Genomic DNA, 22,962 nt, shown 5'->3' on the forward strand with positions numbered 1-22,962 from the left:
TGCTGTCGGGCCACTGCACTTTGAGAGGCCGGGCAGGCCGCACTGTGGGGCTTGGCAGCTCCTGGGAGCTGTGACAGGCTCTTCCTCTGTTTCCCAAGTCCTTGCGGACAAAGTAAGATGGTCAGGACTGGACTCTGGTCCCTTTATTGAGACTGAGGGGCCAGTGGGTCCATCCAAACAAAAATAAATTTTTCTCCCTAAAGCCTGCCTGCAGGCTAGGGCACCCAGCATGTCCTGGCTGGGGCCCATGGCTGTCCCCTAAAGCCAGCAGCACAGGTCTGGCTCTCTTAGAGTGACAGGATGCTGGCTGCCCAGTGTCTGGAGACCCTAGGTGGAACAGGGAGGTGAGTCCCACTGGGTCCCCCCACCCCTAATATGGCTGGCCCCAATATCCACGGTCTGCGTTGGGCCCTTGGGGCTCAGTCATCGGTCAGGGTGATGACGTCGTACTCGATGCCCTGGTGCTGCAGCTGTTGGATGTGTTCAGGCACTGCCTCTTCGGTGCCAAACAGGCCCTGGGCTTGGGCCATAGCAGCATCGGCCACCGCTGCCAGGGGAGGGGAAAGGACGGTGAGCCTGAGGCCCCAGAAGCTGGGCCTGGGTCCCCATGGTTTTCAGGGTCCCACCCCATACCTGTGACTGCTGAGTGTGCTGCCGCCTCCAGTTGGGCCTGTGTGACAAGCTGCTGGCCTGGGGACACGGGCACATACTGGATCTAGAGGGGAGAAGCCAGTGAGATGTGGCCTTGGAGGAGTACTGCCTGTGCCCCAACTCCTCACGATTCCCCAAAGGTCCTACCTGGGACTCCTGGAGGAACGGGGCCCCCTGTTCATACTGGATGTGTGTGATCTGGCCTTCCTGTACCTGGAGAGAGGAAGCCGATCTGGTGATTGAGGAGGCTGTCCCCCCCCCTCCCCTCTTTCCCATCCCTGCCCAGGCCTGGCCCACCTGGATGTGATGGCCCTCTGGAACCACGACATATTCCTGGGGGAGCAGGTGCTGGACTCCGTCCTGGGAGATGATGTATTGTACCTGGAGAAGGGTAGAGAAGAGGCAGGCGCTGGGGGCCCTGCTGAACCAGGAAGATCGAGCAGGGGGCCAGGGTCACCCATCATCAACGATGGCAGCCGCACAGACCCTGAGAGGAGTGGTTGGGGAAGTACTGGTCCTCCCCAGAGTGGAGTCTGGGGGGAGGGGCAGGGCGGGCTCTCCTGGCTGAGCAGGTGCTCACCTGGTTGTCAGAGGTAACCAGATGCTGTACTGTCTGGCCATCAGCTGTGGTGATCTCTTGGATATAGGTGGCTTCTTCCTGCCAGGACGAAGTCCGCTCTAACCTCAGCTTTGTGACTTGCCAGCCCCCACCCCAGCCTGTGACTTGCCAGCAGGGCCCCAACCCAGGCTCTCACCTGATTGGTCACTGTCTGCTCTTGGGCGACAATGATGTGTTCCTGGCCCAGTGCCTGCTGTAGCCGCTCTGGCCCCAGGACCCCATGACCGGACTGGAGTGCAGCTGGGCAGAGAAGAGAGGGTGCTCACACAGCGGATCCAGGGAAACCAGAGGTGCCCCAGCACCCACCCTGGTCTCCCAGGGGTGGCTCACTGTGCAGCGTGGCCAGCGTGTCATCATCACTGTTCAGGATGATGGTCTGGGTGGGGGTCCGGCCTGGGGTCCGGGCAGTAGGTGTCCCCGCCTTTCTCCCATCAGGACTGTGCAGCCGCTGGATATGGAACTTGAGATGCCCATTCCGGTTGAAACTGTGGGGGAGGGAAGAAGGCTCAGGGCAGTCCCGTCACACGTGCCCAGCAGCCCCTACCCACCTGTCCCCAGCCTCACCGCTGCCCGCAGAGATGGCACGCAAAAGGCTTCTCGTTGGTGTGGGTCAGCATGTGTCGCCGCAGGTCCTTCTTGTTCTTGGAGGCAAAGCTGCACTGGCTGCACTGGTGGGGCCGCAGGCTCGAGTGCTGTGCCATGTGGGCCTGGAGCAGGAGCAGAGTCAGGGGCACTGGCCAGGTGAGGACAAGCAGCCTCCCACTGAGACAACTGTTGGGGAGTCTGTCCTCAGATGGAAGAACTGGGTGACAAGTACAAACCAGACCAAGACCTGGTGCTGCTGTGTGCCAAGAGAGGGCAAAGTCACAGGCCCCGCCATTAGGTCACTTAGGAAGTCCTGTCCCTGCTTCGATTCAGGTTACTGCCATGTCACATAAGGTACAGCTTCAGATGAAGGAACCCCTCCCTGGAGGTCTCCTCCAGCCCTGATGTTCTAGGGTTCTAGGCCCTGCTCCCCTCACTGAGCTGCTGTGAGGATCTGGTGCATGGTGGCAGTGAAAACTGGTGCTCCTCAAAAGGGACCCCCGCCTTCTACCCAGAACTACTCCCTCCTCGCCTTCTCCATGTTGTCTCCACCACCTTCCTCGTACCGTGTGCGTTCCCTATTCTAGATGCCTTGTGTTTCCCTAAACGTGCCTGGTGCTGCCGTGCCTGTGCCTTTGTCCCTACGGGCCCAGCCTGGTTGTTGCCAGCACCCCGAGTCCACACGACCTGTTCCCGGTTTGTCTCTGCTCCGCCATATGCATTCTGTTCACACTGGGGACACCGTGGGGCATTAGTCACACCGTCTGGTTTGCTTCCCCACCAGACAGAGCTCCCTCAATGCTGAGGCCTCACAGAGTCCTCTCCGACCCCAGAGAGGGACAGCGGGCCTGGCTTGCGGTGTTCAGTTAAAGTCTGTTACACAAACAAGTGGCCAAATGAGCACCAGGGGGCAGCACCTACCCGGACCTCGGGCCACTGGCGGGCACTGAAGGGGCAGTCGGGGCACTTGAAGGCACTAGGCCCGGCGTGGGCTCGTTTGTGACTCTCCATCTCTGCTCGGCCAGGGAAGGCTTCAGCACAGATCTTGCAGGAAAACTTCTTTGATGATGCCGTGCCTGCAGGTGGCGGCGAGGGGGGTACTACCAGGCCCGGGGCTTTGCTGGCTGTAGGAGGTGGGGAGGCAGAGCCCTGGGGGTCTCCCACCCGGTGGGTCCTGGCTGGAGATGGGGGCTCAGGGCCATCTCTGGGCAGCCCCCCACACTGCAGCAGCGGCCACTTGGCTCCAGGGGCCAGCGAATCCGGACTCGGGAAGGAGATGGAACCATCCGCAGTCAGCTGTAGACAGATGGGGGAGCGTGATGGACTGGGGAGGATCGGGGTGGGGGGGGGACTGACGGGGAGTGGGGGCGGGGTCAGCCACCCCAAGCCTCACCTCAATGTGGTGCAGCTGCGTCCCATCGGCTGCCATGATATAGTGGGTGCCAGCTTCTTTCAGGGTGTCGCTCACGACCACGGCCTGGGCTGCCTCCCCTGGGGGCTCCTCGCTGTGGGCACCAAGGGGGGGGGGGAGGAGGTGGGGTTCTAGGAGGGGATGGAAGGCCACAGGAGTCCTCTTCCCCGAGAAAGTCATCAACTGAGGGATGATGGCGGTGAGGCAGCGAAGCCCAGCGCTCCAGCCCGGGTCTGGCCGAGTGTGGCAGCGGGCGGGCCAGCGCGGGAGGCAAGCAGCGGCCGAGAGTGGAGGGCAGATGTGGAGACTGGGCTGCCTGCCGCCAGCCCAGGGGTCCTGCTTTCCACCCCAGCCACACACTGTGGTACTTTGGTGCTTGGATTAAGGGCTTTCTTAGGCTGCCCAGGAGTGCAGCGAGCACACAGTCTTTCTGCCCTGAACTTGCTGGGTGTGGAGGACACAGGGCAGCTGTCAGGCCTCCAATGCCGGCAAGGAGCCTGAGCTGGCTCTGGAGGTCAGAACTGGAATCACCCAGGTGTGTTCAGGGATCACCCAGAACAAAGAGCACATGGTTTTGAAACCCAAAGTTCGACTCCTCACTACATATCTGACCTTAGGTAAGTTATTCAATGTCCCTGGCCTACTTCCTCACCTGTGAGATGAGGGACACCTGGATCTCACGAGAATGGTTTTGGTGAGTGCACCAAATGTTTAGGTGTTTAGGTCTAGTGCCTGGAACATCTAAGAGACCAAGAAATAGTAGCTTCCAACCTCCTAATAAGAGAGACTCCGATGGCTAATCACATGGTATGTATTAGGATTTTTGCCTCCTGCCAACTAAGCTCGAGCAGGCAGAGCCCTTCTCTGGCACCTCCCAGCATACCTTATAAATGGCTGAAGGGGGTCTTGCGGGCAGCAGGTCTCACCTGTAAGGTGTGCCAGGAGCCGATGTCCCCTCCTCCATAGGGGGTGCTGTGATGACACTGTAGCCAGTCCCACCAAATGGACCGGGTGCCAGGGTGATCTGGGGCAGGTCGGGGGCACCCAGCTGACTCTCCGCTGCCAGGCTGCTCCCCGGCTCTGCCACGTGGAGGGTGACCACTTGGGGAGAGGCACCTGCCGGGGAAGGCTGCTCGCCAGGGGAGGCTAACTCTGCTTCCACGTCCTCCGACTTCACCACGGCCACCTGTGAGGGAACCGGAGGGTGTTACAAGCAGGTACAGAGGCTGGCACGCAGGGCCTCACAGCTCACCCACACTGGCCAGGGCCCGTGCCACCACCACTCATTTGTACAACCCCCACTGTGTGATCTAAAACACACCCTGGCTCTCCCAGCCCTGCCTGGCACCTGCAAAGAAACAAGACCCGGGGAGAGCAACCCTGCCCTCCCTGGGCGTCGGGCAACATCCGGAGACATTCTTTGGTGGTCACAATCGGAAGAGGGGTGGTCCTGGCACCTAGGAGTTATCTGCAGGGATGCAGCTGACAACCCCACAACGCACAGGATAGCCCCCACAACGAAGAACTATCTGGCACAAAAGGCCAAGATTGAGAAACCCTGGTAAAGGGACAGCTAGCAAACCATTTAAGAAGAAAAAAGCTTGACCTCACATCTTGCTCCAGAGCCTGCTTCAAATAGATTAAAGACCGAAATGTAATAAAACTCTAAGTATATGAAAAGAAAACGTGGATGGATATTTTATGACCTGGGGTGGGAAGATTTTTCTATAATCATGACAAAAAGGTGCTAAAGCCTACAGCAAAACAAACCATAAACTGCAATTAGAAAATGAAGAAATGGGGGGAGGGGGTATTTAACAATAAATACGAGAAAAGGGGAGTCTCCCTCATCTGCAAAGAGCTCCTGCAAAGTGACGCTAAAAACACCAACAATAGAAAAACAGATACAGGACACAAGTCAGAAAATAAAATGGTCTACGAACATAGTTCAAACTCATTTACGGTTATAAAATTATATATAAAAAAAACCAAAACCATGAAACATACTTCTGCCATGCGGAAGACATTTCTAAAGCTCGGGATACCCAAGTGTTGGCAAGGGTGGAAGGGAGCGCAATTCTAGAGGTGGTCACATAAACTGTCTTTTTACGAGGCTTCACACCTTCAGACCCACCAATTCTACTTCTAGGAGGCTTTTTTTACAACTAAAGAATGTTTTAGGACCACCTGAAATGTGCACTAAAGCACTGCCCTGATTGACAAAAAGCTGGAAACCCAAGCAATACAGGACCGAACGCGCTCACAGCATCTCACTAAAGCACTGCCCTGATTGACAAAAAGCTGGAAACCCAAGCAATACAGGACCGAACGCGCTCACAGCATCTCTACGGTGTAGTGGCCTGGGGATGTGAAATGGGAACAGTAACAGAGAGGACTCTGCGTGCCGGCCAGGCCACGCCTCACACACTCCAGAGCAAGCAGAAGTGGAGGTGTTGATGAGCATGAATTGTGTGATCCCATCTTTTTTAGAAACAATGTCTCCATGTTAGCGTGTACATGGTCAAAACTGGAGAAATGCCTATTTGCCGCTGGCGGCGGTGGGGGGGGGGGGGGAGGGTTGTTAAGGACTTTCACTTTCTGTATAGAACATTTCCTAATGGTCATTTTGGTTTAACATATGTTTTTGTAATCAGATTAAAAAAAAAAAAAAACTGGCATGAGAACAACAGACAGCAATAAAACAGAACTTGTATAGAAATGGGCTCCTATAAATATGGGAATCTAGAACGTGATAAAGCAGACATTTCCAACCACAGGGGAAGATTTGATATACTACACTGTACAACTTTTGGGAAAAAAAAAAATAAAGCGAGTCCCCTACCTTTCTGTATACACCAAAAATAAATTCCAGGTGGAGTAAAGATTTAAGTGTAAAAAAGTGAAACCCTAAGCAGAAAGAAACCCTAAGAAGAATATACAAATGTTTATATAATCTTGGGGTGATTACAGGCCTTTCTAGGGATGATATCAAGGGCAAAAACCATGAAAGACCGATTTAACTAACTAAAAACGTAGAACTTCCAAACACCCCCAAAGGCATAATGAAACCCTACGGAGGTCCCCAGGCCCAACACCAGGCTCCCCCCTCCACAGAGTTCTGTCTGCCCTCCAGCCCCTGGAAGCACATCATTGCTCCCAGTTCCTGGAATTTATCATCTCAACACACATTCTACATCTTTTCGAGAGGCTGGGAGACCGATAACAAACCTCTCCCTACCTTAGAGGAGTGTGGGGTGTGCAGTGCGGGTAGGGCAGGGGTAGTGGAAGGGTGACCCCAGGCGGCCAGAAGGCGGCAGAAGTGAAGATGATGAGCTGCGGGCAGGGGGTCTGCTGGGCATGAGGTTCAGGGCTAAGACAGGCTAGAGGGGAGGGAGCCTTGGGAGCCTCCGGGCCGCGGGAGGGGGTGTCGCGGAACGAGGGTGCTAGGCTGGATGAGAAGCTGGCCGGGACCTGCAGTACAGGGCGGCCGCAGAGCTAGGAGACCTGAACCAGCAGGACCCCAGAAGCCACGAGAGCAGCGCTTACCGCTCAGCCTGGCAGAGGCCGCTGGTGACTGGAGCTGAGTGGAAGCCCCTCTGACCTCCCTGGCACAGTGGGTCCCCCTCCTCTGTGTTTGCCCACAGGGTTTCAGTGGACTGTCTCCCGGTTAACTGGGCACGCCCCGAGGGCAGGGCATGTCTGCCTCACCACCCTCCTCCCCTCCCAGTGTCCAGTGCACAGCGGGCACCTAAGGTGGCGGCACGGGGGAGGCGGTGGCGGCCCTGGGCAGCTCACCTGCAGGGCTGTGCCCCCCAGCTCCCGCTGAGCACTCATGTTCAGCAGCAGATCCAAGGCTGTCTGCGTGGCCATTGCCGTTGACTCCTCAGCTCCTGGGTCGGGTGAGACCTGAGTCTTAGGATGGGCCGGGGCCCCCTCTCTCCCTCCTCCAGCCCCAGCACGTGCCCCGCCCCTGCCCCGCTCCCCCAGGGCTCACCTTGCTGGTAGATGATGGTGGCGCCACCAAGGGTGTCGGAACAGAGCAGTGGGGGGGTCTCAGGTGCCTGGAAAGGTGCTGCCTCTGGGGGAACCTGCGGGGTGGGGATGTGGCCAAACCTGAGAGGGGGCAGCTCAGATTCGAGCACTGGTTACCAAGCACCTCCTGTGTGTCAGGCACTTCACATCTGCCGGCTTGTCTCACCTTCACACAACTACAATGCCAGGTATTTATCAGCTCGGTGCCACAGATGAACTGACCGAGGCTCAGAGAAATGAAAACGATTGCTTAAGATCCCACAGCGAGTAAGTAGCAGAACTGGGGTCTGAACACAAGACTGACACTAGAGGCTGTGTTCTACCAGCACATCGCAGTGGTCCATCTTCTGGGGCACAAAAAGAGTAGGTGGTATACTCAGCTATGAGACTATACTTCTCGGCCTGCCTTGCAGCTAGGTAAAGTGTGGCCTTGTGGCTAAGCAGGAGCTTCCGGTTAAGTTCACGAGGAAGACAGATGGGAGAGATGGCAGGCTTCCTTTCTGCCCTTCTCCCATCCCTTCCTCCTGCTTCTTGCCTGGGATGTGGCTAGAAGGCTGGAGCTCCTGCAGCTATACTGGACCATGAGGCAACCACAAAGATGAAAGTCGTATGCCTAGGATGGCTGGGAAAAAATATTGAGAGAACTTGGTCCCTGATGACTGACCACAGAGCTGCCAAACTAGCTCTAAACTGCTAACCTTTGGACTTCTTTTATGCAAGAGAAAAATGAACTATTGCCACAATTAAACTCATATTTCCATGCTCTATTACTAGCACTGGAAAGCCACGCCCACTCTGAGCTTAGGGCTGACATGTGTGTGACCCCATCTGCTCAACTGGAGAAGCTGGGACCATTTTGTTGCCTCAGTGTGTAAATGAGGATGCCAGGGACTGGAGGGGTGACAGGACACGGTCACCCTGGCCCATGCTCCCCAGCCCCTTCTGTCTGCTGCCTGCTTGGCGGAGCTTACCTCAGGAGGCCCTGGGGAGCTGGCGGGTGGCCCGGGGGCCGCGCTGTGCTGCTGCTTCAGCTCCTCAATCTGCTGCAGAGAGAAGAAGGGGCGACGGCGGGAAGGGGGCTCCTCAGGGTGGCGCCGCCCCCACTCCTCGAAGCTGCTTGCGTGCCGACACCGTACATGCAGGCGGAGGTTCTTCTTGTGCCGGGTGCTGAAATGGCAGTACTCACAGGCGAAGGGCTTGGCCCCTGCAGGCACACGGGAAGGGACGCTTAGGCTTCCCCACCCTCTCCGGGAAGCCTTCCGTGGTCCCAAGGACCCCTCTGAGGGATTCACTCCTGGGGCTTCGCTCCCAACACATGCCGCTGTCCGCTCTGGTGGGCCAGGACAGAGAGGAACCAGGCCCACCTCCGGCACTCCCAGCCTTCCCAGGAGCGTCTTATTTTCATGTCAGGTGACCACACACTTCTCTTACGAACCATCCCTCCCGGGTAGACAGGGATCTGGCCCACTACGGTGTCTCATCTCTAGTGTGCCCATCAGAGGGCTGCGCGCCGAGGAGGAGAAAGAACCAACTGTTCTGTCCACGTTCTGCAGGCCGAGCATGTGACGCTGCTTCTCCTACTTCACGTGTGAGACTGGGGCCTCCAGAAACACTTCTTCCCCAGCACCCAGCGCCCAGGACAGACAGGGCTCCAGACACAAACAGAACGGGCACTTTGGCAACCACCACATGGTAGGTGCTCTGACTCCCTCTCATAGCAAGTTAGCCCTTGGCCACACAGAGAAGAGCTGGCTTAGCCCAGGAGAGCGGGTGACACCCCAGAGGGGATGTCCTGATACCTGAGAAGCCCGGCTGGCTGTGGAGGGGGAGGAAGAGGACAGAGCAGAGCCTGCCGCCTAGGGGCATGGCAAGTGGAGGGTTCACCAACTTGCCCTCAGGCCAGGGTGGGGCTGGCCTGACCTGTGTGCTTGACAGCCACATGGGAGAGCAGGAAGTCCTCTCGGAAGGTGCGGTAGGGGCAAAAGCTGCATTTGAATGGCTTGTCGCTGACGTGGGACAGCTGGTGGTTCAGCAGTGCCTTCTTGTCCTCACAAACAAATTCACAGAACTCACACTTGAACCTGGAGGTGGTTGGAGGAAAGCTCAGTGGTGGGGTCGGGTGGGGTGCTCCAGCCCCAGGGGCCTCCTTAGGGATATACCTGCGGTTGGCGACAGCCTGGATATGTGTGAGCAGGTGCATCTTAAAGGTGTAGCGCTTCTTAAAGGACTTTCCACACTGTGAGGGGTAGGGTGAGTTAGAGATGGGAGATTGCCCAGGGAGACCCTGAGCCCCTGCCCCCAGCCCTTGGCCCCACCCACCTTGTCACACATGTGGGGCTTCTCAGTGCTGTGTGTCTTCATGTGCTGTGTGAGTCTCTTCTGCATGGGGTACACACGGCCACACACAGGGCACGGGAAGGAGCTCAGCTTCGGAGTCTGGGAAGGGACAAGACAGGACCAGATGAAGAGAGAAGGGGAGGAGAGAGGGGGAGACCTCACCTCTTGCCCCCACCTGATAAGCAGCCCTCAAGCAGGCTCCCTTCCCGGGCCAGGCCCCAGACTCACCGGATCTGGCCTCTTCTTCCTGAGGGAGAAAGGCATAGGGGTTAGACCACTGCTTCCCCAACCCCACCACAAACTCTCTCACATTGACCGGACCGTCTCAGCCCCGAGTGTCCCTTCTGCCCAGCCAAGCCCTTCTCTCAGAATAGGGCTTCCCCAAGTGGAGTTTGCTAGGAAATGCTAAGAGGCACGCTGTAAACAAATTCTAGAATGGTGCCTTCTTCCTGTCACAAAATACACGTGCATTTTAAAGGCCCTGAGAAGTCCTGTAGAAAAGAGCTGGCGGGAGCGCCTGGGTGGCGCAGTTGGTTAAGCGTCCGACTTCAGCCGGGTCACGATCTCGCGGTCCGTGAGTTCGAGCCCCGCGTCAGGCTCTGGGCTGATGGCTCAGAGCCTGGAGCCTGTTTCCGATTCTGTGTCTCCCTCTCTCTCTGCCCCTCCCCCGTTCATGCTCTGTCTCTCTCTGTCCCAAAAAAAATAAATAAAAGTTGAAAAAAAAAAAAAAATTTAAAAAAAAAGAAAAGAGCTGGCGAAGCACGTGTTCAACCTGGTGTCCCTAACCTTACTTCCGCTCTCCCCTTAAGAAAACCCATTAGCATCATGGAGAACAGCCTTTCCCACAAGCACAATTTGAAAGTCACTTTTCTCCTGAAATCCTGTATCCGACCTCTGCTCACGTACCATCCTAACCAGAGTGAACTCCTTCCCAAAGCTGTAGATCTAACGACAACGTAGTGAGCAATCACAGGGCCCCTAAGGATTTTCCTCCACCCATCTGTCCCATGTCTGCTCTGTCAGTGCTGAGAGTCGGGAGTCTGCAAGATCTTTAGATCATTTACTGAGCTCCTTTAATCCCCTCAACAATGACTGTCCCCATCTTACAAAGCTCATAGCAGGGAAGAGACGGAACAAGAACCCTTCAGGCCCTGCTACTGCTCTGAGCCACATGAGCTGGGATGAACGGCCTTATCTTTCGCAGGTCTGTGACGTGCTGTGAATAGTGTGGCCCAGAGCAGGTGCTCAGTAAAGGGGGAATGTGGTCACGCCGGGCCTCTGCTTCCTGCCCTGGCCCACCCCACCCACGCACACTGACCGGTCTCGGCTGTGCACGGCTGCGTGCCGGGCCACGTCCTTCCGGTAGACGCTGGCATAGCTGCATTCGCCACACTTGTAGGGCTTACTGCCCACGTGATTAAACATGTGCTCCTAGGACAGAGGCAAGAGGACAGTGGGCTGGGGCTGGCCTCCCCCTCCCCCCCAACCTGTGCCCACAGCCTCAGAGCTGCTCCCAGAACGAGTGCAGGAAGGGCCGGAGCCTGTGAGGGCTGGGGACTCTCCCCAACACGGGCACCTACTTGGCACCAGGCCCTGTGCCAGCTCACCATCTGACAGAGGCAGAAACTGAGGCTCACAGGGAAGGGACGTGCTGGGGTCCCACAGTGACCCTGTGAACAGTGGAGCTTGGAGCCAAACCCAAGCGGCACGGCCCCAGCGTACTCTGGCACAACCCAGCCCCGGTAGGGCTCCAGAGAACAACTTCCAGGTCACGGGGCGCTGTCTGGGGAGGAACTACCACGTGCAGAAAGCACGGGGGCTTTGACCAGCTGTGCTTCAGGTGGCCCCCACTCCCCACAGCGGCCAATTCTCTGCCTCACTTCGGCCAAGCCACGGTTTCCTGGGTCACTAAAATGGCACTATTGATACCTACAGTCTCTCCAGGCTGCGCAAGCCTGGAACCCGAGCGTGCCTGCCTGCCAGGCCCAGGTACTGGATAAAAACGGCTCAGGGTCACAGCAAGCCCACTGGCGCTTTTGGGTAAATGATAAAAAAAAGAGCCCCTTTCTGGAGACACCTTACGGCCACCTACCGGAAAACTTTCTAACACACAGAATTAGGGAGAGCCCGTCTCCCTGCCATTTGCCAGTGCGTGTGGTGAACAGGCACGTCTGTGCTGGCTGCGGCGTGAACAGCCCCCCTGAAGATGCGACGCCACTATGCCGCGTGCAGTCTGCGGAAGTGCCCGCGGCTCCCCCCCCCAGCTCCTTCAGCACGGCAGCGGCCCAGGCACGTGCCCTGCGAAGGGGCAGAAGGTGCCAGCGAACGACCCGTCAACTCCACTCCCTCCTGGCACCTTCACGTTGGTCCCGTGCCGCGCCTGCCCTTCCCCGCCGCGCACCTTGAGCGAGGACCAGCGGCGGGAGCGATAGCTGCACTGCAGGCACTTGAAGAGCTGGGGGTCCCCGGCCTCATGGGAGTTGACGTGGAAGCGCAGGTCCTCATGGGACAGGAAGCGGGAGCCGCAGATGCGGCACAGGAAGGGCCTCAGGAGCGGTTTGGGTGACTTGTAATAATACCTGCCAGGAGGGTGTTGGGAAGAGGTGTGGCTGGGCCGGGGCCGCCGGGCTGTCTCCCCCTACCCTCATCTCTGCTCCACATACTTGCGGTATTTCTTGCCGAGGAAGCGCCTGGAGGGTCGGCCCCGGCGGCGGGGTGGGGCATCGGGCTCATCCTGGCCAGAGGGGGCTGCGTTCTCTGCATCTGACTGGCTCACGCCAGGTTCCACGGGGCCCCTATCGGCCTTGCCCAGGGCCACCAGGCATCCCGGGCCGGAGGAGCTGGGTGCCTCGGGGTCCTGAGGCTCTGGTGGGCTCTGTCCGCTCTGGGAACTCACTAGAGGCTCTCCTTCCACACCTGTCGTGCACATGGTGGCAAATCAGCCACGGACGCACCAGGACAGACGTGGACAGGTGTGCCAGAGGCCAGCCAAAATACTTCCTTCAACCACTGTCACAGACCACTGATGGGCACGTCAGGCCGCGGGACAGACGCAGGCCCCTCCTGCAACTGACATGCTGCTAGATGGAACAACTTAAACAGGACGGTCTGCGGCAGCAGCAAGAGAGCTGGCGACCTCCCCGTCAAGAGACCCGCGTGCCAGCTCAGCTCTGACACCAGACTTCGGTGCCTCCTCGCGCCTCTCTGAGTCTCATTTTCCCATCTGTCAGATGGAGACGATAAGTGCTGCTCTAGTGACCTCATGGGAACTTTCTAGAGTCTGGGAACGACAGCAGTACTTTAACATTGGCTTTCTTTAGGGAGGCCGGGTGGCTGGAGGGCAGATGGGAGGAAGAGAGAAGACAGAGCATCACTGCACACACTCCTAACCTTTTGAAGTCTGAACAGTCTGAATGTGCTACCTATTCAAAAACATCCATTGTATTCCAATGCAATGTTTTAAAAATTAAAAGTGACATAGACAATGCTGGCAACATCCTGCTTCTTGATTGGGATGCTCAGCTACACAGGCGCATTCATCTTGTGAAAATTCCCTAAGCCTTGCACTTAGGATGTGTGTGCCTTCCCATACAGACCTTAATAAAACGCTATTCTTAAAAAAGACACTGAAAATGTGTAACAATCTCCCCTATACAGCACATACAAAAACAGTTATCATGTGTTTTTGTGTGTGCATGTTTACCCCTTAAAGCGATCCCGAAAAGCCAGATGCTATCACCTCCATTCCTAACAAGGGAACAGGGGATTCGAGAGGCAAAATAACACACTCTGAGTCACACAGCCAGTAGGTGGTGGAGCCATTCATGGCCATGATCGTGCTTTCTGGTCCCCAGCCTGTAATGCTCCAAGCCAGTGTTTCTTGGACACAGCTTCAGCCCTCAGACTTGTTCTCATTTCAGTAATCACACTTATAACTTATCTTCTTAGTTCAAGTATAAAGATTTAAACTTCTCCCGCGCTCCAACATCTTACCACCGAGAGGCCCTGTCACAAAGCTGATATATTGCTTATCGGGGTTTCTCAAGCTTGGTCTTGGAGGGCCGTCCCTTTATGAGGCAGCCTTCAGGTCACCCTGACTTGATATGTGCTGCCCTGAGTGGCACCCTCAGTTCCCAGGGCTCCACAGAAGCAAGCAGGGAAGGAGGCCATCCCTCAGCCCCCCACACGGCCCCAACGTGACCAACTCTCACCATCTGAGAGGTCTGCGGTCTCCAGGCGAGGCAGCTTCCGAGGCCGGCCAGGTCTCCTTCGGGGTCTTGGGGTACTGGGAGTAGGGCGCTGGGGCCGTAGCTGCCGGCCCCGGGGCTCATCCTCGGCCGGATTGTAGTCACTGTCCTCTGTGGGGGCCGCAAGCAAAGGTGGGCATCAGTGCCGGACCCGCCCTTTCAGCCCTAATCCCTGGCCCAACTTCCCTAGGAAGAGGCCCACTTCCCATCCCTGCCTACTCCTCCTTCAAGCCTATCAACCAGTGATGCCTCCCTCCAAAAAGCCCTCCTGGCCTCCCACTAGCTGACTATGAGTGCCTCTCTCCAAGCCCCTTTCTCTGCACCTTTCCTGACTCCTACCGCCAACTCAGGCAGCGCTCCACTATGAAAATTAGAAAAAGGTGCCCGTTTCTTAAGACACGTCATAGCCATTGTTAGAAGATAACTGAAATAAACAATGAAGTCTACAAACTGTGACGACTATGCTATCCAGTGCAGGAGCCACTGGCCATATGCAACGACCGAGAACTTGTGCCTTGTCTACACTAACACATTATTTTTTTTTTTCAGTAACAGATAATTAAGTGTAAAATACACACTGGCTTTCAGAAGACTAGTATAAAAATGCAAAGTAAAACAACCCACTGATAATTCTGATAAAGCTTAATTTTATCTTTTTGTTTACCTTTTTAAAACATAGCTACAAAGCTATGTAAGAAGTTCATATGCAGCTTATTCTATTTCTGTTGGACAAATGTGAACGTGGCCCTCTTAAAGGTGGTGCTCTTTTTCAGTGTGCAGTCTCCACAACCGCACACAGAGGTCCTGACCCCAGAGCCCCAACTCCTCTGTTTTATACCAGAGGCACACATGTGTACCAATTCCTCTTTCCCAGTCCTCCATGTGGGCCAGAGGGAATTCGGTATTTGTAGATGGGGATGGGGATGGGGATGGGGATGGCACTCCTGGGAGCTAAGGTGGCCTACCCTCTAGGTCGTCAATGGCACCAGCGTCGACAATGTCATCATCATCTTCCTCCTCTGGCCCCTCTTCGTCTGGGGTCTTGGCAGAGGTACCCCACTTCCTTACCAGACGCCCCTTCTTACCGGCTGCGGTTGCTGCTGCTGCTGCTGCTGCTGTGAAGAGAAGAGAAGCTTGCCACGTCTGGCTGGCGGCACCCCCCACCCCCCGCCACCCGCACAGCCCCAGCCAGGCAGGCCGCCGTCAACGCACCTGGTCGGAAGTGCCGCTCCCGCATGTGGCGAAGCAGCGTGGCCTTGGTGCTGCTCCGGTACTGGCACATCTTGCACTTGAACTGCTGTACCACCACCACTTCCATCATGGCCTCCAGGCTCTGCAGGTCTGGCTCCTCGGTACCAGAGCTTGGGGGCGGCTGTGCTGGGGAGCTGGGCCTCCCCCGTGCCTCCTCGGGGGGCTCTAGGCATGTGGACGTGGGGCCGTCAGCCAGGGCCTCGATGGCTGCCAGGCTGTGGGCCAAGGTGGAACTGGACATCGGTGAAGCCATTGGGGCACCTGTGGGTGGGTGAGAGAGTCGGAGGGCAGGGGGGTGGAGGGGAAGGTTGGCCATGAGCAACAGCTGTCCCTCCCAGGCAGGCCCAGGGATCCTAGAACCCAACCCCCCACCAGAGTGGCAGTGGGGAAACTAGGGCCCAGAGCAGAGGACGACCTGCTAGGATCACACAGTGAGTGTGTGGCGGAGCCTCCCTCTCCAACTCCCTCGCCCCCTGCAGGGCGCCCTGGGTCTGCTGCCTGGGGTCTCACCATCGTCCGGGCCCTGCAGGATCAGGTACCGGGCAGTCTCGGTTCCGCCATCCTCAGCACTGGTTACGGTGATGCAGCCTGGGCAGAGATGGGGGGAGGGGATTCCCAGCTGACAATGACAACTGTCACCGCCCATATTCATTCTGTCACCCATGCAACTATGAACCAGCTGCATTGCCCCCCTGAGCCTCATCTGTGCCCTGCCCCTGTCCACGCCCCCACCCAGAACAGGACTGTTGGGAGGTCTAGTGTGCATGACACACTGGCCCAGGAGCTGGCCTACGGTCACACAGATGCCATGGCTACCCCGGCTGCCCCACCTCTGACCACTAAACCTGGAGAGTCTCCCTTCCTGTCTCCAAACCTCTCCAAGGTCAAGGCCTAGCCCCTGCACCACTTTATCAGGGTTGGCTTTCCACACCACCCCAGGACCATCTGAAGACTGTGGCCTTTACACCATTAACAACAGAAGGTACAGTGTGGTCAATCACGAGTACAGAATCTGGAGTCAGACCGTCTGAGCCCATGGCCCAACACCTGCTGGTTGCAGTGGGTCCTCTGTACGTCAAAACTCTCATCTCGACTGTGAGGATGATAATAGCATCCAGCTTTTTGGGGGTCACTGGGAGGATTAATGAGCTACCATATGTAAAGTGCTTGGAACGAACTCCAGTACAAATTAGGTATTATTATTTCTATATTTATTGAGTGTTTATCACATGCCCATGCCAGGCACTACACTGAACTGTCTTATTAAATCCTCACCTCACTTACCACTACGAGACAGAGGCTACCATTCCCCCATCATACGCTTAGAGTGGCAGGGTTATGTGTCCAAGTTTGCATGGTTGGTTCTGCTGGACCCCACAGGAAGACCCCTGTGGGTCAGCTGTTACTGCCCTCTGCCTGACTCACTTGGGATTAGGTCTGGCCCGATGGTGGACTCGATGATCTTGTCAATGGCTGAGCCCAGGTCCGAGGAAGAAGCCGTGCAGTCGGACACCAGCATGTTGGCGTCTGGGAGAGCGCTGGAGTGCACCAGTGCTGGGGGGCCGCCTGTCACTCCCTCCACTGGCCCACGGGACACAGAAGAGGAATCAGGGAGGTAGCCGTGGGGCAGGGGGTCTGTGCTGGAGCTGCTCTCAGATACTTCCTCCTGGGTGATTGGAAACAGGGGATTTTAGGAGCCACGGATGGAGCAGGGCCAGTTGCCACCCACTAGATAGAGCTCCTTGGCCACGGTGAGTAGAGGCATCCACGCTGTCAGCCCCACAAAGGACCAGCAGAAGCCCTCCAGTCACAGAGCCACACAAGAACAAATCTCAGGGTCCCTGGCTCTGGTCAGGTAAGAGGCCCCATAATCCCCACACCCACACAACAACCAGGCAGAGCTATTTTCACTGGGCCTTTGAATTAGCTATTTCCTCTGTCTGAAATGCTTCCCAGCGTTGCACCATGGCTAATTCCTGCCCAGCCTTCTCACCACCATTTACTTGGTACCTCTTCTAGGAAGTTAACCCTGACCCCCAAGGCCAGAGTAGGACCCTTCTGTCCTCAGTGCCGCAGTTGTCTGTGTCCCCTCCGTTATGGTTCACTCTAGAGTAATATGTTCTAGGTCAGACGGTACTTTCCATTAAGGCCGGGCTCACATCTGTCTTGTGTCCTGCTGTATCCCCCGGGTCCAGCACAAGCTGGGCACACGGTAGGCCCATCTCTGCTGAATTAATGAAATCCTGGACCCCATAATGGGGTCCATCATCGTGCAGCTCCACAATGTGATGTCCTGGAAATCATTATCTTGCAGATAATAACAATGGTAATGGCTAATATTTACTGAGTGCTTACTGTGTGCTGAGCACTGTTTCTATTGCTCTGTATATGCTAATTCATTTAATCCTCACAAAAGCCCTATTGAGGCATATGTATTTATCATTCCCACTCTACAGATGAGAAAACTGAGAGCTAGAAGTGGGGTAGCATGTCCAAGATCACAAAGCCAGGAATGGCAGAGCCAGAAGGAGACAGTTTTACAAAGCATTTCCAAGAGTATTCTCTATGAGGCAGGCATTCCTGCTCCATTTTACAGACAGAAGAATGAGGCTCAAAGAGGTCTCCCAGTGAATCGGAGGTAGAGGTAAGACTTGAACCAGGACACCTGCATCTCAAAGAAGGAAGAGAGTGGAATGGGTAAGGCCACTGCTTAGATTTGAACCTTGGCTCTGTCGGCTTGCTCTCTGGGCCCTGTAAGATGTGGAAAAGAGTGATATGCCTTACAAGGTATGAGGCTTAAATGAGAAAATCCATGTTAGGGGCTTGGCATGGTGCCTGACACACAGTAAACCAAAACCAAATATTAGTTACAAGCCAGCCTTTCTGACTGCTGCCCTTGGCTGCTAGGCATGCTGCCTGCGGTCCCTGCCTCCACCCACGCCGGCCAGCACGGTCCATACCAGAGAGCTGCTGCCGCGGTCGGAGCTCTGCCCCACGCCAGAGTCGTCGGCCTCAGTCGGCCCCGGGGCGGCCGCGGCGTCGCTGCTGTCGGCCGACACGGCTTCAGACGTGCCCACGCCCAAGCCGCTCTCAGAGGGCTCCTCGGGCCGGCCAGGCCCAGGGGCCGCGTCGCTACTGCTCTCCACTTCGTTCTCCTCCATCGGCTCGGGGGGCCGCCTGACAGGGACTCGCAGGGTCTGGATCCTTCACTCTGCCAGAAGAGGTGACCCGGGCTGGAACAGGTGGGCCTCCTTCCCGGCCCCGGCAACCACGGCCCACCCAGCTGCACCCGTGTGCCCATTTCGCAGGTGCAATGACGGAGTCCCCGACGGGGAGGGGCTTTCTCGTGTACAGAGACAGGAGCTTTGGGAAAACAGGACCGAGAAGCCTGGCCTCCCAGTCTAGAGCCTTTCCCCAGCCCCAGGAGGATGGTCAGTGGCCGGTAATCTTGACCCTCCTCGTCTCCCCTCCATGATTCCTGCAGCGTGGTTCGCTCTAAGAGCCCTGTCCGGGCTCAGTGGTTCAGCCCTTCGGCCCCCCGAGTCCCCCCGGGTGCAGGGTCGGTGGTACAGCCCGCAGGCCCCCTGGGTCAGTGGCTCGCTCCCCCCCTCCCCTGGTTCCCATGCGGAGGGGGCTGACAGCGACGGTCCCGGGGCCTGGCGACTCGGGGCTGTCCCCGGCGCTGCCTGCGCTCCAGGCCCGACGCCATCTTGCGGCGGCGCCGGGTTTCCGCTCAGGCAAGTGCGAGAGCGACTAAAGGGCCTGGGACCCCGGGGCCCTGTTCGGACAGCCCCGCCGGCCCGGGAGCTCGCCGCCGGCTATCCCCGTATTCTGGCCCCACTTCGCGGCAGGGTGCAGTGGGGCGACCTGACTCTACCAGACGCTCACCTGACGCTTTCGTAGCCGTGCTTCTTTCCGACTCCGGCATCGACGAGGTCGCCATCCTCTTTCCCCCGCTGCGGAGGGACCCATCGGCCCACCGTAGGCCGGAACTACTTCCTACGCCGACCCAGAGAAAGACAGCTTTCCGGTGTGTCGGAAGGTCGCCCTGAGGCCTCAGAACCATAGTCCAGTCCGGAGAGAGTCTAGGATTTTATATGTCGCCAAGTATGGGTGACGGAGTCCGCTATGGGCTGGGGACTACTTTCTCGCTTGGCGGAGGGTTACATTGGGAGTGGTTATGAGACGTCATTGCTGGGTCCCTTCCCTGGGCCACAGGGTTGGGCGCGGCGAAGGCTGCCCCACGTCTGGGGGCGTGGCTTTCAGTGACTTGGCCACGCCCCTCCCGGAACCAATCCTGAGAGTGTGGGCCACCGGGAGGTTTTAACTTGGCGGGAGAGGAGTAGACATCATTAGTCATTTCGCCTGGCTCGTGACCGATGACTTAACGCTCTTATCGAGCCTAATCGAATCCTTCCCGATTAGGTTTGATATGTCCTGGGAGGAGGGGAGCATATAATCCTTGTCCAGATGGGGAAACTGTACGGGTCGGGAGATTGTAAGTGGCTGGTCCAAAATCACAACAAGGCACTCGGGAGGCAAGGCCGGATGGCTGCATGCGGGAAAATGGAGGGAATCAAAGCGCGGCCCTTAGTGAACTTTGTTTACGTATTTGTTGCATTAATAGAGATGGAGGTCGAGACCTCCTCCACAACCCTCGTCTGCTCAGTGTAGACCTGTGTAGGTGTATTTAAAGGTCTACAGCCCTTCAGGTAGGCCCCTTTCTCCTGATACTGCAAATGCCACCTTCGGCCCTACTTTTTGTTTAAGCCGGGTGCTCTCCTTTGTCCCTAATTCTGCGTTGCGCTACTTTCCTCAATTGAAAAACACAAATGGGGTGGGAGAGGAAGAATCTCAAAAAACTCCTATTAAAAAAAAAAAAACACAAAAAAACAAAAAAAACTTTAAAAGGGCAAAGGTGCTTTGAGTTGTTAAAATCTGTGTGTACTTGAGTTATGAGGGGGTTTCCCTGGTCCTTTACTAGGAGCAGGCTTTGCGAGGGGTAATAAAGCATGAGGCCTCTGGATGGCCTAGGTCCCCTCGTCACCTCCTACCTCCCATCCAGCAGGATCAGGCCCCCAGAGCAGCCCCGGAAAGCTGGGCCGACATGGATGATGACAGGTTGGTTCTGCACTCCCTGAGCAGGTTTCCCATGAGGACCTGATTTCTCAGCTCTGTAGAGCCACCCCCAACCCCCACCACTTGCCACTAGGGTATATCCTGCCTCTGACAAGTCACCTCTGCCAAGGATGTTGGGGGTACTCAGGACTAGTCCCACAGCACCATTCCATCCCCAGCCCAACTAAGGCTCAACCCTAACCTTCCTTGGTCTTTGGCACCAAATCACAAGATTGCAGAATATCATGATGTAAATAAAAGGCAACAACCTCATCATGGAACAGAACTGAGGAGCCCAAGGCCCAAGACAGAAAGCTCACGGCCCAAGGTCACGTTGGAAACAGCATGTCAGAGTCCTTCCATTACAAAAAGAAGCAAGCCAACCCTGGTTTTCCGACTGCCAACCCACGGTTCTTCCCACCAAAACATGCAGTTTGTAGTTGTGGCCTTAGCCCCGATGGGATTTCTTAGAAGCAGCGAAGTGGGTCTGGGTCAGAAGGACAGAGCACAGCATTGAGAGAAGTGCTAAGAGGAACCAAGAGGGAAAGAGGAGGGAAACACTTTGAATGAGTACCTACCATGTGCCAGGCTGCACATGCACTTTGCTGCATCATGGTGCCTTAAGGAAGCAGGGGTCGTTCTCATCTTACATTGTAGAGAAGAGGAAGCTGAGGTTCAGGGAAGGGTGGTGATTTGTCCAAAGTCACACCACCAGGAGGGTGGGATGTAGATGCAGGTCTATCTGATTTCAAAGCCCCAAGCACTTGAGGTGCCAAGTGCTGTATGCTTAGTAATCGCAACACTTAAAATACTCTGTTGCCAGTCACTGTTCTAAGCACTTTACCTGCATTAATTTATTTAATCCTCACAACCACCCTGTGAGGTAGTTGCCATCATTGTCTCCATTTTAGGTATGAGGAAACAGGCACAGAGCAGTAAAGGAATCTAAGTAGGGGGTAGAGCTGGGATTGGAAACCAGGCAATGTGGCCCCAGACTCCACACTTTTCGATTGTTGTACGGTTGCTCATGTAGTAATAGTAGTAATAGGTGATACTTTAACTGTTCTTTCCTGAGCTAGGGTGGTTACTATTTTCCCATTTTACAGGTGAGGAAACTGAAGCCCAGAGAAAGAGACTTGCTCAAGATCACACAGTGAATTTCTAATAGGATTGGGGAGGATTAATCATACTAGTAAATGTTTACTGAGCACTTACCAAATACCGAATGATACAGTAGGTGCTTCGTATGCATTTTTTATTTAAAACAAAAATTTTTCAAATATTTATTTATTTTTAAAAGACAGAGAGGTGCCTGGGTGGCTCAGTTGCTTGGGTGACCGACTTTGGCTCAGGTCATGATCTTGCAGTTTGTGAGTTCAAGCCCCGCGTCAGGCTCTGGGCTGACAGCTCAGAGCCTGGAGCCTGCTTCGGATTCTGTGTCTCCCCCTCTCTACCCCTCCCCTGCTCACACTCTGTGTCTCTCTGTCTCTCAATAATAAATAAATGTTTAAAAAAATTAAAAAAAAAAAAAGACAGAGTGCGAGTGGGGAAGGGGCAGAGAGAGAGAGAGAGAGAGGGAGATACAGAATCCGAAGCAGGTTCCAGGCTCTGAGCTGTCAGCCAAGGGCCCAATGCGGGGCTTGAACCCACCAGCCGTGAGATCATGACCTGAGCCGAAGTCAGACACCCAACTGACTGAGCTACCCACGAGCCCCTAAAAATTTTTTTTTTAATGTTTATTTTTGAGAGAGACAGAGAGAGTGCGAACAGGAGAGGAGCAGAGAGATAGACACACACACAGAATCCAAAGCAGGCTCTAGGCTCTGAGCTGTCAGCACAGAGTTGGATATGGGGCTCAAACTCAAACCAAGAGATAATGACCTGAGCCAAAGTTGAATGCTCAACCGACTGAGCCACCCAGGCGCCCCATAAAAAAAATTTTTTTTATGTTTATTTTGAGAGACAGAGTGGAGGAGGGGCAGAGAGAGAGAGAGAGAGAGAGAGAGAGAATCCCAGGCAGGCTCCATGCTGTCCACCCAGAGCCTGATGCAGGGCTTGAACTCATGAACCATGAGATCATGACCTGAGCCAAAACCAAGAGTCAGATGCTTAACCGACTGAGTCACCCAGCAGCCCCAACATTTTTAAAAATTTTATTTATTTATTTTGAGAGAGAGTGGGGGAGGGGCAGAGAGACAGAGGGAGAGAGAGAATCCCAAACAGGCTCCTGTCAGCGCAGAGCCTGACGTGGGACTTGAACTCGTGGACCGTGAGACCTTTGCTGAAATCAAGAGTCAGATGCTTAACTGACTGAGCCCCCCAGGTGCCCCTTCATAGTCATTTTTATTTATTTATTTTTTTTAATATTTTTCAACGTTTTTTATTTATTTTTGGGACAGAGAGAGACAGAGCATGAACGGGGGAGGGGCAGAGAGAGAGGGAGACACAGAATCGGAAACAGGCTCCAGGCTCTGAGCCATCAGCCCAGAGCCCGACGCGGGGCTCGAACTCACGGACCGCGAGATCGTGACCTGGCTGAAGTCGGACGCTTAACCGACTGCGCCACCCAGGCGCCCCCATAGTCATTTTTAAACTGTAATCATCCCAACAACCAGAGATCCTAGGTACTCTCAATATTCCCATGTGACAGATGAGGAAACTGTGGGGCAGGAGCAGTGAAGTGACTAGTTCAAGATCATGTACTTGATGGT

The 22,962-nt window shown here is 55.6% G+C and overlaps 1 protein-coding gene across 4 annotated transcripts; it reads right to left on the reverse strand.

Annotated features, from left to right (window-relative positions):
• Positions 1 to 128: 128 nt before the first annotated feature.
• ZNF335 (zinc finger protein 335) lies at positions 129 to 19,320 on the reverse strand. 4 transcript variants are annotated; one of them, XM_086702359.1, is made up of 28 exons: positions 19,022 to 19,320; positions 18,094 to 18,344; positions 16,559 to 16,799; positions 15,644 to 15,721; positions 15,095 to 15,394; positions 14,848 to 14,988; positions 13,847 to 13,993; positions 12,299 to 12,551; positions 12,037 to 12,214; positions 10,954 to 11,066; positions 9,864 to 9,882; positions 9,618 to 9,734; positions 9,458 to 9,534; positions 9,219 to 9,379; positions 8,270 to 8,502; positions 7,261 to 7,354; positions 7,062 to 7,156; positions 4,193 to 4,452; positions 3,249 to 3,360; positions 2,777 to 3,151; positions 1,835 to 1,977; positions 1,601 to 1,755; positions 1,407 to 1,510; positions 1,232 to 1,309; positions 949 to 1,032; positions 799 to 864; positions 634 to 715; positions 129 to 547 (listed from the first exon to the last, which is right to left on the reverse strand). In XM_086702359.1, the coding sequence occupies exons 2-28, from the start codon at positions 18,292 to 18,294 to the stop codon at positions 420 to 422; spliced, it is 4,035 nt and encodes a 1,344-aa protein (XP_086558485.1). In that variant the 5' UTR covers positions 18,295 to 18,344; positions 19,022 to 19,320; the 3' UTR covers positions 129 to 419. The 4 variants fall into 4 exon arrangements, with proteins under 4 accessions (XP_086558485.1, XP_086558483.1, XP_025788119.1 ...); XM_086702357.1 differs by having other exon boundaries at positions 14,848 to 14,994; XM_025932334.2 differs by having other exon boundaries at positions 14,848 to 14,991; positions 19,022 to 19,318.
• Positions 19,321 to 22,962: the final 3,642 nt, after the last annotated feature.

The sequence above is a fragment of the Puma concolor genome, chromosome A3 (genome assembly GCF_028749965.1).
Source record: "Puma concolor isolate L17-30 chromosome A3, mPumCon1.1.hap2, whole genome shotgun sequence".
Classification (NCBI taxonomy): domain Eukaryota; kingdom Metazoa; phylum Chordata; class Mammalia; order Carnivora; family Felidae; genus Puma; species Puma concolor.